The 18,097-nt window shown below is 35.4% G+C and overlaps 1 protein-coding gene across 8 annotated transcripts in view; it reads left to right on the plus strand.

Moving 5' to 3' along the window:
• Positions 1-18,097, plus strand: part of GRIK2 (glutamate ionotropic receptor kainate type subunit 2) — a 742,533-nt gene that overhangs the window by 708,849 nt on the left and 15,587 nt on the right. For all 8 annotated transcript variants that reach the window (XM_025294639.2, XM_025294642.2, XM_025294643.2 and 5 more), the window contains one exon: positions 16,028-16,278. In XM_025294639.2, coding sequence (XP_025150424.1) covers positions 16,028-16,278 — 251 coding nt within the window. The remainder of the gene's footprint in view (positions 1-16,027; positions 16,279-18,097) is intronic.

Here is an 18,097-nt window from a genome sequence, read left to right on the forward strand (position 1 = left end):
CTTCATTAGTTGAACATAATGCACAAAAATTGATGCAAATTATTCATCTTTCTGCAGGTCAAACCTTCCATTAAAATGCATTCTATTTTTTCATTGCACAAGCAGCATAATTTTAATGTTGGTGAAGTGATTTTGCAAGTCTCAATCGAGATCTAATAATTTTCAGAGCCTAAATTAAACAAACAAACAAACAAAAAGCCAAAATACACCTGTATTTTCCTGCCATATTTTCTAAAGCCTAGATTTCATGTCACTGAAAACAGATGAGTCTTTGTAAGCTATGCGTGCTCCATAGACATTATCAACAAACTCTGAAAGCTAGAATCTAGGAAGTTTCCAGAGGGAATTTGATGAATTGTGAGCACCAATGTAAGCAGCCTTCATTAATATTGTAAATGTTGACCACATGGTCCCTAAACAATAAATACATGGATAATTCTCATGAAAACAGAGTTTGTCCTGATAGATTTTATATGCAAACATTAGACCATGAATTTATTTTGTTGGTGCCTTGTGGTGATTACTCCAAGGCCATGGATTCAAATTACATTATAGATTAGTTAGCCTGATTGACTGTGCCAGACTGTCATCCTTTGGTTAGCATGACTAAGTAAGATCAATGAATCACTGGTATTAAGGAAAAGAAAAAAAGTCAAAGCACAGAAGTAAAATGTATAAGCACTAAATTCCAAAGATGAGTACCTTGCATGTGTTGCCCTACCATTGTAGACATGACTTAACACAAATCTTTGTTCCACCTAAGTGTCCCAGGAGTCATAGGTGAAGTCACTAAGCCTCTCTGAGACTCAACATGGGTAGAATCATGTTTATATTATTGGATTAGATAATTTGATTTGATGATTGCAGTGAATATCTGTGTTAGCTAACTGAATTCATCCAAAGAAAAATTAAGATAACTTTTGTTATGACAAGAGGAGGGTTTGCAGTTTGGAGTGAGGTCCCACCAAAGTAGGCTGTTACTCTTTCACAGAAACTAGGAGATGGGACATTAGATTCCTTATGATTATATTTCCCCCCCAATCCCCTTCCCCCCAAAAAAAGACAGGCCCCAAGTCCTTGAGGAAGACATTCCTTAAAACTGAAAAGTGGCTTATTTAGCTCCTAAAAAGATTTATATACATTTTGAAGCTATAGGGAAAGAAAAACTTATAAAACACAATCTTCCAAGCCAAGTGCTCTAGAAAAGGGGGAAATAAGGTCTTGTCCTTTATTTTCAACATGGAGAATTAAGGTGCTTATATTTAAACTTATTTGTCCTTGCATGATATGAGTTCAATTCATTTAGTTCAAATTTAGACACACACAAACATGTGGAAATTAGACATGTCAGTGATCAATGCAAAGAAATAGAGGAAAACAACAGAATGGGAAAGACTAGAGATCTCTTCAAGAAAATCAGGGATACCAAGGGAACATTTCATGCAAAGATGGGCTCGATAAAGGACAGAAATGATATGGACCTAACAGAAGCAGAAGATATTAAGAAGAGGTGGCAAGAATACACAGAAGAACTGTAGAAAAAAGATCTTCATGACCAAGATAATCATGATGCTGTGATCACTCACCTAGAGCCAGACATCCTGGAATGTGAACTCAAGTGAGCCTTAGAAAGCATCACTATGAACAAAGCTAGTGGAGGTGATGGAATTCCAGTTGAGCTACTTCAAATCCTGAAAGATAATGCTGTGGAAGTGCTTCACTCAGTATGCCAGCAAATTTGGAAAACTCAGCAGTGGCCACAGGATTGGAAAAGGTCAGTTTTCATTCCAATCCCAAAGAAAGGCAATGCCAAAGAATGCTCAAACTACCGCACAATTGCACTCATTTTACACGCTAGTAAAGTAATGCTCAAAATTCTCCAAGCCAGGCTTCAACAGTACGTGAACTGTGAACTTCCAGATGTTCAAACTGGTGTTAGAAAAGGCAGAGGAACCAGAGATCAAATTGCCAACATCTGCTGGATCATTGAAAAAGCAAGAGAGTTCCAGAAAAACATCTATTTCTGCCTTATTGACTATGCCAAAGCCTTTGACTGTGTGGTCACAATAAACTGTGAAAAATTCTGAAAGAGATGGGAATACCAGACCTGACCTGCTTCTTGAGAAACATATATGCAGGTCAGGTAGCAACAGTTAGAACAGGACATGGAACAACAGACTGGTTCCAAATAGGAAAAGGAGTATGTCAAGACTATATATTGTCACCCTGCTTATTTAACTTCTATGCAGAGTACATCATGAGAAATACTGGGCTAGAAGAAACACAAGCTGGAATCAAGATTATTGGGAGAAATATCAAAAACCTCAGATATGCAGATGACACCACCCTTATGGCAGAAAGTGAAGAGGAACTAAAAAGCCTCTTGATGAAAGTGAAAGAGGAGAGTAAAAAAGTTGGCTTAAAGCTCAACATTCAGAAAACGAAGATCATGGCATCTGGTCCCATCACTTCATGGGAAATAGATGGGGAAACAGTGTCAGACTTTATTTTTTTGGGCTCCAAAATCACTGCAGATGGAGATTGCAGCCATGAAATTAAAAGATGCTTACTCCTTGGAAGGGAAGTTATGACCAACCTAGATAGCATATTCAAAACCAGAGACATTACTTTGCCAACAAAGGTCTGTCTAGTCAAGGCTATGGTTTTTCCTGTGGTCATGTATGGATGTGAGAGTTGGACTGTGAAGAAAGCTGAGTGCCGAAGAATTGATGCTTTTGAACTGTGGTGTTGGAGAAGACTCTCGAGAGTCCCTTGGACTGCAAGGAGATCCAACCAGTCCATTCTAAAGGAGATCAGCCCTGGGATTTCTTTGGAAGGAATGATGCTAAGGCTGAAACTCCAGTACTTTGGACACCTCATGTGAAGAGTTGACTGACTGGAAAAGACTCTGATGCTGGGAGGGATTGGGGGCAGGAGGAGAAGGGGACGACGGAGGATGAGATGGCTGGATGGCATCACCAACCAGATGGATGTAAGTTTGAGTGAACTCCGGGAGCTGGTGGTGGACAGGGAGGCCTGGCGTGCTGCGATTCATGGGGTCGCAAACAATCGGAGAGGACTGAGTGGCTGAACTGAACTGATCTAAATGAGCAGTATAATTTTTTTTTTCTTAACATTTCCTGAGTATTTAGTAAACAGAATCCAGGTTGTATTCAGAGAGGATTACCTCTGAAGATATGTTTGTTTCCTTCTAATTTTGTCAATGTATAAGAAATTTTATCATTCTTCAACCAGTTTGGATCTGTAATATACTGAACATAAAATATAAATATAGATCATCCCTTTTCTTAAGGAGATAGACTTAAAAAATTAGATAGAAATTTAGATAGGAAAACAAATTTAACATCAAATAGGGGGAATGCAATATTGAACATCAACTAGTAGTCTGTTATTTAATGCAGGGAATCAGAGTGGTAGAGGTTGGGGAGAACCAAAAGTTGGCAAAATTGAAAAACTGACTTGAGCTCTACCTTAGAGCCAGGGTCTGCAACCTCCAGGATCTAATGTAGGATGATTGAGGTAGAACTGATGTAATAATAATAGAAAAGTACACAAAAAGTGTTATGTGCTTGTGTCATCCCAAAACCATCCCCCATGCCCCAGTCCATGGAAAAATTGTCTTCCACAAAACAGGCCCCTGGTATCACAAAAATGGGGGACCCATTGCTAAATGACAGGTATTTTACTCTCCTGAAAAAATTATTCTCTCCCAGTTTGGGGGTTCTTGAAGTTTAAATAGGATGATGATTTTATTTCCGATTGTCCAGCTATTATAATACATTCATCAAAGTTTAATATTGAACTTGGAACAAAAACATCGTAGTGAGGAAAGTATTCCTGACCTTATGACTCTTATCACTATTCAAATGATTATCATGCAGATGAAAAAATTGTTAGGAAGACAGGGTTTCTAGAATGAAACTATTTCTGTTTTCATAGTTTACGTCAGAGTTTCATGATTTAATATGTAGCAATGTGACTACAAATCTACTTCACCAGTCACTTTTAACTAATATGTATGAAATAGGTCAGAACAAGTGATAATAGTTTACTTTTTCATTATGTGCTGATAACATTTGCCTTTCTTATTCTTTTTTTCACACAAGTCAAAGAATATTCAGAATAGTAATAAAAGGCAACTGGATAGAATATCTACTCTACAATTTGAAGGTTTTTATTGATACATTTTGGAGTAGGAAATGGCAACCCAACCAGTGTTCTTGCCAGGAAAATACCATGGACAGAACAGCCTGGTTGATGGCAGTCCACAGCATCACAAAGAGTCGGACGTATTGCGAGACAGCATGCATGTGCATTGATACATTTTGTGTGCCTCATATACTCATCTCTTCTGTGATCTTAGATGCTTAAATATTCTCCTGAGGATTCTACAAATATTCCTTTAAGTAGAATCCTTTTCCATAGAGGTCTTAAAACTTTGAATTTTGAGGTCTACAACAGAGGAAAAAAAAAACCAAACAATCTCTATCCAATTTAAGCCAGTTATAGAATTTGAATATAGGTATTTAGCTTAATTACTTTTTAAAATTTTATCTTAAATATATATATGTTTGATGATCCTTGGTGGTATATCCACATTTCTACATTGATAGAAGCATTTATATTTGGTTCCATTCCACCATGAACCCAATATCTTGAACTAGTTCTCTGTATCTAGAAAAATCAACAAAAGAAGTTTGGGGTGCTTTCATTATTGTTTGCCATTTTCATATATACCCTTCTAAACCAGGAATGCATATAGAAAGGAAATAGAGGAAAAATAGGTGAAAGGCAGCCAAAGAGAAAGAAGAGTTATTGTCCCTATGATCTTCAAAATAATGCAACCCTTTTTGCGTACAAAGTCAGCGGACTAACATAGTTCAATATGTCACATGTTTCTATAATATGGTGTTCATTATAGTCATTCTCATAGTTGCAAAGGTTATTTAATACATGCGTTTTGTGTTACAGTAAAAACTCAACTGGGGCAGGATTCATGTTACATTGTTCATCCCTATATGACTAGCACCTGTGTATGTATATGTAATGATTAGAATCTATCACCTGTGTTGGTACATGTAATAATTAATAATAAAAAATATTCATACATGGCTCTCAAACCTGGGTCTCCCACATGGCAGGAAAATTCTTTACAGTCTGAGGCATCAGGGAAACCCCCATATAATTATTCAATAGGAAAAGATATATAGCAAAACATTAGAATACCACATACCAAATGTTATACTAGGGTATCTGCTATGTGCTATGACTCCAAAGAAGAAGGATCCTGTATATCTCTGTGACAGCCAAAGAAAAGTGTACAAAGTTAGGGAAAGATGAGCAGCAGATTATCTGGTTGAGGATGTTCAACCAGAAAATTGGAGAAAGTATGAAAACAGGGCTCTCCAGAGAAATAGAACTTCATAGTTTGTACTAATGGAATGTTAGTATACAGTCTGAGAAGTCTGTGATACGTTGAAGAAATGGACATCATTAGGAATTGAGCTTGTAGTCTATAGATTTATTGTTTTGTTTTAGTCACTAGGTCATATCTTTTTTGCCATTCCAAAGTCTGTAGCCCACCAGGCTCTTCTGTCCATGGGATTTCCCAGGCAGTAATACTGGAGTTGGTTGGCATTTCCTTCTCCAGGGAATCTTCCCAACCCAGGGACTGAATCTGCATCTTCTGCATTGACAGGTGGATTCTTTACCACTAAGCCACCAGGGAAACTTGTTCAATAGCTTTAGAGCACCACTAAAAATATTTAAGCAGGAAAATGATGTTCATAGATTTCCAGTGTGGAAAGATCATAAGTTATCATGGAGAAATGATCATGTATGGCACTCATTTACTGTTCTGTGATTATGTTATGAGCTGGTAATTTGTTTTCAAGATGAGATTAATCTTTAATTTTTATGATTATCACTTGTGAGTTCTTCATACGCCTATCAAATTGAGATATTTTTGATAGAATACCTTCAAAATAAAATACAAAGAGTGATGACCATAACTTTACACTAGTTTAGCCTTTATCTAACAGGAAATCTGAAATGGGTCCCATGGAGTGTTTAGTTGCTATATATATTAAATTCTTCCTTTGAAATAAATATATTATAATTATTGCATATAGATTAAAGATATGTAGTTTAGGTTCATAAGAAATAATTGAAGGTAAAGTTGCAGGTATGCATGACCAGCTGTAAAGTGATTAATATTTTATTCATGTATGTAAATATTATATTTGATCTTCCCAGGTGATGTTAGTGGTAAAGAACCCACCTCCCAATTTGCGAGACACAAGATTGCAGGTTCAACCCCTGGATCAGGAATATCCCCTGAAGGAGGGCATGGCAACCCACTCCAGTATTCTTGCCTGGAGAATCCCATGGACAGAGGAGCCTGGTGGGCTACGGTCCATAGGGTCGCAAAGATTCAGACATGACTGAAGCAACTAAGCACACACTCTTGCACAAATGAGTGTGCCAGGTATTCTACTAACAAAGCAGGAATAACCCCTGTCTTTATGAAATTTACAGCCTGTTACTATAAATGAGCATTAAACAAATAGTCCCAGAAATTACTTTTAGTTACAAACTGAGACAAGTTCTATAGAGGAAAAGAACAGTGACGCTATGCTATTGTTTAATAGCACTGTTGACTGAATACAGCATAAAACTGGAGAATAGCAATGTAAAATTGAATCTGAAATGTAAATATAAAATTTAACTTAGCACATCTTAAAAACAAATATGAGAGAGGCAGTGTCCTAAGAGATAATAAAACCCATCTTTTACTGAGAAAAAAAGGCTCTAAGAAAATGTGGTCTAGTTCCAATATTATTGGAAGATTTTATCATGGAAATAATGGTAAAAAGAGATAAAGCTCTAAAAGCACCCAAAATATGTTGTGCATTTAGGGCACCCAACTCTCATCTCAGCATAGGAAGCAGGGAGCAATTTCATAAAATATAACATTGCCAGAAGCACTGTAATTTAAGAATGAAAGTTGATGGTTCCAGCAGATAGCCTCAGATCTTTTGTGCTAACAGTTCTTTCACTTATTAAGGCACTGACCAAGGGTCGCCTCTGATAGCTGATGGATGGCATAAAGATGTATGAACTTGTTTATCATCCTAACTTATCCTAGACGGTCAACACTAAAAGTGTGAAACTCATATGTTTATGAACTCTGTGTTCTACTGAATTTAATAAGAAACTGAGAAGATGTCAATATCAGAAGTTATACCTTAACATATTTTGACTATATCATAATGGATTTTTATAATTGATTCAATGTTTCATTCAAAAAGCATTGTTAAATGCTTACTTTGTGACAGGTACTGTGCTAGATGCTGGATGAAAAAAGATGAATAATGGATGGTTGATTACCTATAACTGACAGGTAGCCTGATGTTTTAAGTTGTTATTTAAAGCACTTCAAGTATTTGGGTATGTGCCTTAGAAATACTTATCATATTAAACACCTTCAAAATAGAGGAATAATTAAGGAATTATTGAAACTCTTTGAGTCAAATCATTGAAATTATATATACTTTGTGAATATAGTATAGTCACATACCCATACGATGTGTAAGTTACTATACTTCAGAAAGTGCACAGTATCTTGGAGAAATGACATGCTGTGCTAGAGGGAACCTAAAATTATGAGTAGTCTATTTCGTACAAATATCTTCCCAGACCCAAAGAGAACAAATACCAGGATGTTACCTAAATCTCTGTAATACACAGCTCATAATATCATTATGATGAGTTGAATAACTATGAAATATAAAACAAAGGACACTAAAGTCCTTTAGGAAGTGGACAGTGGGGATTTGTTATTATGAGAAACATAAATACCTAGCCAGCCTCTTACAATTTTAACAAAATATTTAAAGGATCTGGGTACTATTAGGAAAAATAAGACAGTGTATTTTCCTCCAGAATTGGTTTCATCAGTTCTGATATCCAGATAGATTTAAATAACTCATAACTATTATCACCCAAATGTGTTTTGTAAAGGGATTTAAAAGCCAGCTGTGAAGACATGTCCTAAAGTATTGTAATGTAGATTCTTATGAGCTGATGCTTCATGAAGCATATGAAGAGATGAAAAAGAACATACAAAAAATATGTGACTTGATCAGTAGTCCTGTGATGAGTAAATTCAAAGCTAAGATCTAACAAGAAACAGCTTATTTTTGACAGAGAGAGCTTATGTAGTAACAGTAGTAATTACTGTTATTGAAGGCAGTGCTTTTCAAATTGAGATTAAAACAAACTAATTGATGGGAACATTAATAGATAGGAAGAAAAAATTCTTCAATAAAACAAATGTAATCATTTAAGACATTTTTAAACTTATCCTTCATTGGAGAGATAGCAGCCTTTTATTTTGCTAATGTATAAAGTATATTTACACAAAAGGTATATTTGTTATGGGGTATTCTTCAAGCTTATTTGAGTGATGAATTCTTTAAAAGTGAAACACAGATGTACACTTCCCAAAAAAGAAGTGTATGGGAAAAAGCCAGTTTAGGAAATATTGTTATAATAAGTTTTAGAAAGAGATTTTTTTTTAGAAAGAAAGAGTGGTTTTTTTCCCCCTGACCTTAGTAATCGATTAAAGCATGCAGAAGCCTAATTTGAAAGTAAAGACATTTTTGGCAGGATGGATGGGAGATTGCTGGTATATGGATATTGTGATTTTAAAATATTTCACTAAAGCATGATAGGTATTAGAAAATTTGCTGTGCAACTTTTAAAGAAAAGCTTTATATCCATTAATAAGCCTCTTCAAGAGTTAAAAGTAAAGCTAATTCCCTTTCTTTAATCTTTTCTATATTATATTTCCTGAATAAAATAAGGAAAATGTTTGGTACACACTTAAATTTGTATGTTTGTAAAGAGCATGAACAAAACAATCAAATGAGCAAATCGATAATTTATGTGTAGCAGATTTAAACTTTAGAACCAAGAATGTATAACTACATGTGTATTCCGTTCTATAAGAAACATCAAAGGATTGAAAGGAAGGGAAGGAGGGGGTGGAGGTGGGAGAGGAGGGAGAGAAAAGGAAAGGAAGTAGGAGGGGGAAGGAAGGAGAAGAAGGAAAGCAAACAGAGACAATGTATGAAAAAAGAGAAGGAAAGGTACAAGGAAGGTAGGGAGGAGGAAGGAGGGAAGAAAGTAAGAGAGAAGGGAGTCAACTCAATTTAGTAAACCCAGCAAGTTGGCTCAGAACTACTTGGTGAGATTTATATTAATTGTTTATAACAAATCACAGTTTATTTTCCTAAGGAGCTTTTAGTCTATTTGCTAGAAAGAATGTTCATGAAATTATAATTTTATGTAAAGTCCTTTGATCAAAATTTAACCTTTGGGGGCATTTGGAGACTAATTTTTTTTTTTTAATTGAGAAATTCTGAATAGGTGTGTTGTAGGTTTTATTTATGCACACATATATATTGCTGCTGTTTGTCACTCAAAAGTGCCTTTATGTCTTCTTGAGTTTTCTTTTGAGCCCTAGGCCTTCTCAAGGGACTTCACTATATAGTAATCATATGTCTGTTTTCCTTCCTTCCTTTCTTCCTCCTTCCCTTTCTTTCTCTCTCACTCTCCTTTTCTTTCATGTAAGGTAGAAATGGGATCCTTCAGCAACTTGAAAAAAGACCATTTTTAAACATAATTGTTCCTTACTGTCAGAATGGAGCATATGTTTAAACAACCAAAGAAAGTCTCATTGTAAGCAGGAATACAAATGAAATAAAAACCAGAAATTGCATAGTGAAAATCAGAGAGTTAAATTCAGCTTTAAGAGGTATTTGCCTTATCTCACATGGTGTTATTTTAAAAGTAACTTATATGCCAAAATCTTAATGTAGAGAATTTTAGACAAAATATTTCCTGGGATATAATAAACGTTTAAGTATCTGGGAACCCTGTGTTGAAATTCCCACAGATTTTTAAATAAAACTTGAACTGAAAATTATCTTTCCATACTTGATGTTACAATTTTTCAGATCTTTTTGTCAAACTTGTTTCTTCACAAGTTACCTGTTTACCTCTTAAGCATTTGAGGATTGACTTTTAGATGCAAAAGCATATGTTATATTAGATATATTTGCAATTTCCTCAGTAGTTTTCTAATCCAATTTAAGAGCCCTGTTGCAAAGGTACTCATCTTCCTTGAAGGCAAGCTTAAGGTACCTAACCCCAGCTTCTCACAGCTGCCACTCAATGGCCTCATAGTTTTTGTCTTGACAACCTATGGATTGAGGCTAGGTTCATACTTGAGCAAAACTTAGACTCTAACTAATGGCTGTTCACTTCATTAGAGTTAAGTGCATGGTTATTCATGTTGAAAGAAGATAAAATATACTTTTATTCATTGATCTCAATATCTCCTTGAAATTTTTCAACTAGATAAAGTTTCAAACCACTTTTGACTTTATTGGTATCTGCTAGAAATGCTTCCCAAGGACCATCAAATAACACACCAAAGAAGTAATGTCATTATTGATGAATTATTAGTTTTTAAAATAAGTCAATAATAGAATGGCAAAGCATTGCAGTGATTTAGTGTCATCGATTATATTATCTGTATTATTTCACCCTGTTACAAAACTCAAACTGAGGTATATTAGTTTTTCAGCTTTTATTAGAACTGATTTCTATTTACTTATTATGTTTACACTGGAAACAAGTGTGGGGAGGTGTGCTAGCAACAGGACATTTTCATATTTACAATAAGTGCTGAGGATAAGCCCAACCAACAAGAAATGAAGATGTGTCCATCATTTGTTGAAAATTGGTTTACTTTTTTTTTTCATCTGTACCTTATTTTGAGAATGTAGTAGAGAATATGGTGTTTGAAAATATAGAATAAACATCATAATGCAATTCAGGAGTTTTGGTGAATTGGCAATAAAATAATATTCTTTCAGTTTTGCTCAGGATGAAAAATGACCTGCCTCAAAATATTACTTAAATAGATCAAGAATTTTCCATATTTCAAAGTCTACATTTCATGTCAGTATCCTCCAAACATTTGTTTATATTCAAGGCTATATTTTTATATTAGCCACCTATGGTCATTTCTCAGAGAAGGCAATGGCACCCCACTCCAGTACTCTTGCCTGGAAAATCCCATGGATGGAGGAGCCTGATAGGCTGCAGTCCATGGGGTCGCGAAGAGTCAGACATGACTGAGTGACTTCACTTTCACTTTACACTTTCCTGCATTGGAGAAGAAAAGGGCAACCCACTCCAGTGTTCTTGCCTGGAGAATCCCAGGGATAGGGGAGCCTGGTGGCTGCGGTCTACGGGGTCACACAGAGTCAGACACAACTGAAGTGGTTTAGCAGCAGCATGGTCATTTCTATAAGTACTAAATGTACAAAATTTGTTTCAGATGCTATTTTTCCAATGGAAGGATATATTTGATAACCTAAAATGATTTTTTCTCAATCAATGTTTGTTGCCCAGGACATACATGATTAATCAGAATGGTAATTCAGAGTACACGTGACTTTAAAGCTGGTTCTAGACTAGATGTAATGAATTAATGAAAACTGGATAGCCAAACAAGATGACCTTCATTTATATTTTTTAAATACATGCCAGAGAAGACTAAATACACCCCATTGTCACTCTTACAGTATGTTAGAGTTTATAATCTACTTAGGAAAATAGATCACATCTTAAAAGGTAAATAATAGTGACACTTAATGACCTAAGCTGAGTCTCCAGTAAATGATCAAGGTAGAAAATAGTATGCACCAGGCTAATCCACTGAAATCTGAAGGGCTAAGGGGAAGAATTTAAACTGAGCATCTTCATCAGAGTAGTATTTGGAAGAGGACAGAGGAAGGAAACTAAGGAGAATAAATTTTCCTACCATAATTAGATTTTGCATAGTTAAAAAAATAAATTAGTTCTAATTATAGGAATGGATAATGCACCTTTTAGGAAGATAGTGAAAAAGATATATAGAAGCCGTGTACTTAAACATTTCTTCTACATAAATTGAGGATTACGTTAAGGAAACAGCTTTCTACCTGGACTTGGTATACCTTCACTCCAACTTTTCAATTAGGTACTAACTTTTCATGATGTTCCTTGTATGTCTGCTTTTTAGCTTGCCTGTTCTTGCTAAAAGAGCAGTGCTGAATTAGTCCTGTTATACTAATCAAGTAAAAAGAAGACATATAGTGCTGTTCCTTATGGGGCAAAATAGTTTCCAGATCAGGTTTTTAATTGCTCTTAGCCAAAATAATCTTTAGGTATATATGCAGAAATATTTAAATCAAGACAAAATCACTGACAACATGGAATGCAAGCTGAAATCAGTATGTTTCTACAAGCAGAAAAAAACACTGATGGATGAATTTGTGCAGAAAACTGTAATGTGCAGTGTTTAGGAAAGATTAGAGTTTAGGAATGATTAAACACTAATAACAGACTATTTTCTGGAGGAGAGAAAGCAATAAGACTGATCCTTTGGGACAGATGTTGAAAGATGCATATAGTTCAGTATTATTCCATGCTTTGGGGCAACCAATTAGAAAAGTTATTACTTATCATATAACACTAATGCAGATGAACATCTACCCCCATTAGCATATATACTAAATTTCATTTATACTGTTGCTTACAATTAAAGTAATATTTCTTTCCAAAGTGTAAAATGATAAACAAACAACCAAAAAAAAATCTTACAACGTGTCACCATGATGATTTTTGAATGATCCAAGTCTGTACAAACCATTACTTCTGGTATTTGTCTCAAATAACAAATATAAATCATTACTATCTGCAAAATGTTAACTGCTCCTTCCAGCTGAGCTATTTCAAATCATAAAATGTATTGCTGTAAAAGTGCTGCACTCAATATGTCAGGAAATTTGGACAACTCAGCAGTGGCCACATGACTGGAAAAAGTCAGTTTACATTCCAATCCCAAAGAAAAGCAGTGCCAAAGAACGTTTAAACTACCACATAATTGAACTCATCTCACACACTAGCAAAGTAACACTCAAAATTCTCCAAATTAGGCTTCAACAGTACATGAACTGAGAAATTCCAGGTGTTCAAACTGGATTTAGAAAAGACAGAGGAACCAGAGGTCAAGATGCCAACATGTGTTGGATCATAGAAAAAGCAAAAACATTCCCCCCAAAATCTGCTTCTCTTTCATTGACTGTGCTAAAGCCATTGACTGTGTAGATCACAATAAACTGTGGAAAATACTTCAAGAGATGGGAATACTAGACCACCTTACATGCCTCCTGAGAAGTCTGCATGCAGGTCAAGAATAAATAGTTAGACTCGAACATGGAGCAATAGACAGGTTCCAAATTGGGAAAGGAGTACATCAAAGTTGTATATTGTCAACTTGCTTATTGAACTTATATTATATGCAGAGTATAACATGAAAAATGCCAGACTAGATGAGGCACAAGCTGGAAACAAGATTACAGGAAGACATATCAATAACCCCATATATGCAGATGACACCACAATTATGGCAGATAGCAAACAGGAACTGAGGAGCTTCTTGATGAACATGAAAAAGCTGGCTTAAAACTCAACATTCAAAAAATGAAGATTATGGCATCTGGTCCTATTAGTTCAGTTCAGTTCAGTTCAGTTCAGTCGCTCAGTTGTGTCCGACTCTTTGCGACCCCATGGACTGCAGCACTCCACACCTCCTTGTCCATCACCAGCTCCCGGAGTTTACCCAAACTCATGTCCACTGAATCAGTGATGCCATCCAACCATCTCATCCTCTGTCATCCACTTCTCCTCCTGCCTTCAATCTTTGCCAGCATCAGGGACTGCTCCAGTAAGTCAATTCCTTGCATAAGGTTACCAAAGTATTGGAACTTCATCTTCAGCATCAGTCCTTCCAATGAATATTTAGGACTTCCTTTAGGATTGACTGGTTTGATCTCCTTGCTGTCCAAGGGACTCTCAAGAGTCTTCTGCAACACCACAGTTCAAAAGCATCAATTCTTTGGTGCTCAGCTTTCTTTATAGTCCCACTATCACATCCATACATGACTACTGGAAAAAAAAAACAAAAAACAAAAAAACATAGCTTTGGAACTTCATGGTTTACGTATAGCTGAAGCGTGGCTTGGAGAATTTTGAACATTACTTTACTAGTGTGTGAGATGAGTGCAATTGTGTGGGAGTTTGAGCATTCTTTGGCATTGCCTTTCTTTGGGTTTGGAAGGAAAACTGACCTTTTCCAGTCCTGTGGACACTGCTGAGTTTTCCAAATTTGTTGGCATATTGAGTGCAGCACTTTCACAGCATCACCTTTTAGGATTTGATAGCTCAGCTGGAATTCCATCACCTCCATTAGCTTTGTTCATAGTGATGCTTCTTAAGGTCCACTTGACTTTGCATTCCAGGATGTCAGGCTCTAGGTGAGTGATCACACCTCCTTAATTATCTGGGCCGTGAAGATCTTTTTTGTACAGTTCTTTGTATTCTTGCCATCTCTTCTTAATATCTTCTGCTTCTGTTAGGTCCATACCATTTCTGTCCTTTATCGTGCCCATCTTTGCATAAAATGTTTCCTTGGTATCTCTACTTTTCTTGAAGAGATTACTATTCTTTCCCATTATATTGTTTTCCTCTATTTCTTTGCACTGATCACTGAGGAAGGCTTTCTTATCTCTCTTTGATATTCTTTGGTACTCTGCATTCAGATGCTTATATCTTTCCTTTTCTCCTTTGCTTTTCACTTCTCTTCTTTTCACAGCTATTTGTAAGGCCTCCCCAGACAGCCATTTTGCTTTTTTGCATTTCTTTTTCTTGGGGATGGTTTTGATCCTTGTCTCCTGTACAATGTCACGAACCTCCATCCATAGTTCATCCAGTCCCATCACCTCATGGAAATAGATAGGGAAACAATGGAAACAGTGAGAGACTTAATTTTCTTGGGCTCCAAAATCACTGCAGATTGTGACTGTAGCCTTGAAATTAAAAGATGCTTGCTTCTTGGAAGAAAAGCTATGACCAACCTAGACAGAATATTAAAAAGCAGGGACATTACTTTACCAACAAAGGTAGGTCCATATTGTCAAAGCTATGGTTTTTCAGTAGTCTTGTGTGGATGTGAGAGCTGGACTATAAAGAAAGCTGAGCATCGAAGAATTGATGCTTTTGAGAAGACCCTTGAGAGTCCCTTGGACAGGAGATCAAACCAGTCAATCCTAAAGGAAATCAACCCTGAATATTCCCTGGAAGGACTGGTGCTGAAGCAGAAGCTTCAGTACTTTGGCCACCTTATGTGAAGAACTGACTCATTGGAAAAGACCCTTATGCTGGGAAAGATTGAAGGCAGGAGGATAGGGGGATGACAGAGGATGAGGTGGCTGACCGATGACAGACAGACTTGATGGGCATGAGTTTGAGCAAGCTCCAGGAGTTGGTGATGGACAGGGAAGCCTGGAGTGCTGCAGTCCGTGCGGTCGCAAAGAATCGGACATGACTGAGCGACTGAACTGAACTGAACAGAACTTGTTAATCATGACTGCTTCAAATTGTTGCAACTTAATCATGGGAAACACCATTTTTTGCACAACTTTCCTAAAAACCGAGGTTACCATTTTATCAAAGCCCTGTTTTCAGTGTTGAATGATTTCTAGCCATTAACTAAATATCCTTGCCCTCTCTGCATTTCTTTTTTGTAGATTTCTACTTACCATTTATTATTTTCCCAATTCTCTGAGTTGAGCCTGCATTTAGCAAGAGATATTTTCCTCTTTCAAAATAAAATGTATTTTAACCTTCAAAATCAGAAAGGCCACCACCTCTATTTATTTTGTTAAGCTTGTATTATGTACCATTTCCAGTTGATTTTTTCCTGCTGAAAATAAATAGTGGCATATCTCACAGCATTTGGAAAGAGCTCTGTTCTTTCATCATGTTAACCTTTAATTATGAAATTCTGGTTTCCTGGAAAGCATTAACAAACTCTCTCTTTTCTTAGGTTCTCCATATAGAGACAAAATCACCATAGCAATTCTTCAGCTGCAAGAAGAAGGCAAGCTGCACATGATGAAGGAGAAGTGGTGGAGGGGCAATGGGTGTCCAGAGGAGGAGAGCAAGGAGGCCAGTGCCCTGGGGGTTCAAAATATTGGTGGCATCTTCATTGTTCTGGCAGCCGGCTTGGTGCTCTCTGTTTTTGTGGCAGTGGGAGAGTTTTTATACAAATCCAAAAAAAACGCTCAATTGGAAAAGGTAAATGTCACTTTTTTGCAACTTAAAACAATTGTTGTTATAATAAAGCCAACTATTTTTTATCTTGCCAACCAAGGGTAATACTTAGAACTGTGACTGTTAACGATCTTCTGTCACTCGTTATATACAAAGGTTCATAGAACTCAGGATTAACTTTGTGCTTTTAATTTAAAGGTAATATTTTTAATTGAACTGTTTCAGAACCAGCAACTATTTTCCCTCTTATTAAACTCTGAAATTGGAAAAACTTTTGCTATTTGAAGTTCACTGAGATTAGTTTACTGGAAGAATATAATTAATGAAGTAAAACTCAGAAACTGTTATATGAAGAAAAAAATTTTCTCTGCTGTTAAGTGCTTTAAGATATGATACTCATTAATAGTTTCAAGTTAGAAAGTAAATATAATTCTTATTTGAAGATTTTTGCTGCCAATACATTTCTATTTGAACAATCTCAAAGCACATTGTGGAAATTTTAATGGATATTCTACATTAATGAATATATGAGAATATTGTAGGTTTCTTCTTTGCCACTTAATATTATTCTTAGTGCATCTTTTATTGTTTTGCACTTGAGTCTTCAGAAGAATATATATAAACCTCAAAATATTGAGATTATTGCAATTTTCCTTAGGATTTTAATATATTTAATCTTTGAACAAATATCTTTACATTCTATTCTTTAAAAAATTTGTGAACCTAGTTCATATTATACATTTCTAGTACTATAATTCCATTAGTTCTATAAATATAAGAACAGATATTTATAGAGAAATCTTTCTGATAGTATGTGCTACTTTTAATATAAATGTATGACTCAGAACATAAAATTTGGCTTTAAAATTTTTAAGCCTTTTGGAACTTAGACTTTTAGTATATAAACACCTCTTCTGTTTATAACTGAAAAGGAGTTTTTTAGATCTTAATTTTTAGATGCTGCATCAGGTGAGATTATATTGCTTTAAATATTTAATGGTTTATAAACATTTATTGGTAAATATAAAAGTAGAAATATGATATTTCCTCCATATTTAATAATTTATGATACAGTTATCTTTTCTGAAATCAAAATTCTGGGTACAGCATCCCTACATTTTACTTCACTTAATAACTAAATTCGATTTACTTCACTTAATTTAATTAAGAAAGGTAATTAATTCCTTGAAATAGTGTTAAATGACTATTCAGATAGTACCATTCTATGAGTAAAATAACCAATTAAAAAGCTTGAGAAATTTGGACAAGTATATGATTTATTTAATGGCTGTATCTGCTGATCTGACTAAATCAAATATCTTTTGCCACAGGTGTGACTGAAAATTAGGTCTAAGTACACTTTTTATATTATGATTTTATTACGATGTCAAAATGAGTTTTGGGGTCAAATCCTAAGAACTAATCAAAGATGAAAGTTATTAAGTCTTCAATTTTCATATTTACTATGAGTTATCAACAAATGTGATATTTGGTTAGTTAATGCTTAAAATGAGTCCCAAAGTAATATAAGGAACTTAGGTTGTCTAGTTAGAACTTCACATCATCCATATGCAGTAGTTTTCTTTCACTTATAGCTCTGGTTTAAAATAAAACACATAATCTCTTGACAGCATATGATAGTCTATTGCCCTTTTCTCTTTGTATCCTGTTTGTATGATTTACCTGGGCCTTGTCTCTATGTACAATTATTTTATAGCATTAAGGTGTTTTTAAAGGACATGGGGATTTACTTTTTGTACAATCACCTTTATTGTTCTTATAAATAACTAGTTTAGTTGAATTTTTCACATATCAACCAGTTCTCAATTTCTGTGGATTTCTA

The sequence above is a fragment of the Bubalus bubalis genome, chromosome 10, assembly GCF_019923935.1.
Source record: "Bubalus bubalis isolate 160015118507 breed Murrah chromosome 10, NDDB_SH_1, whole genome shotgun sequence".
Taxonomy (NCBI): domain Eukaryota; kingdom Metazoa; phylum Chordata; class Mammalia; order Artiodactyla; family Bovidae; genus Bubalus; species Bubalus bubalis.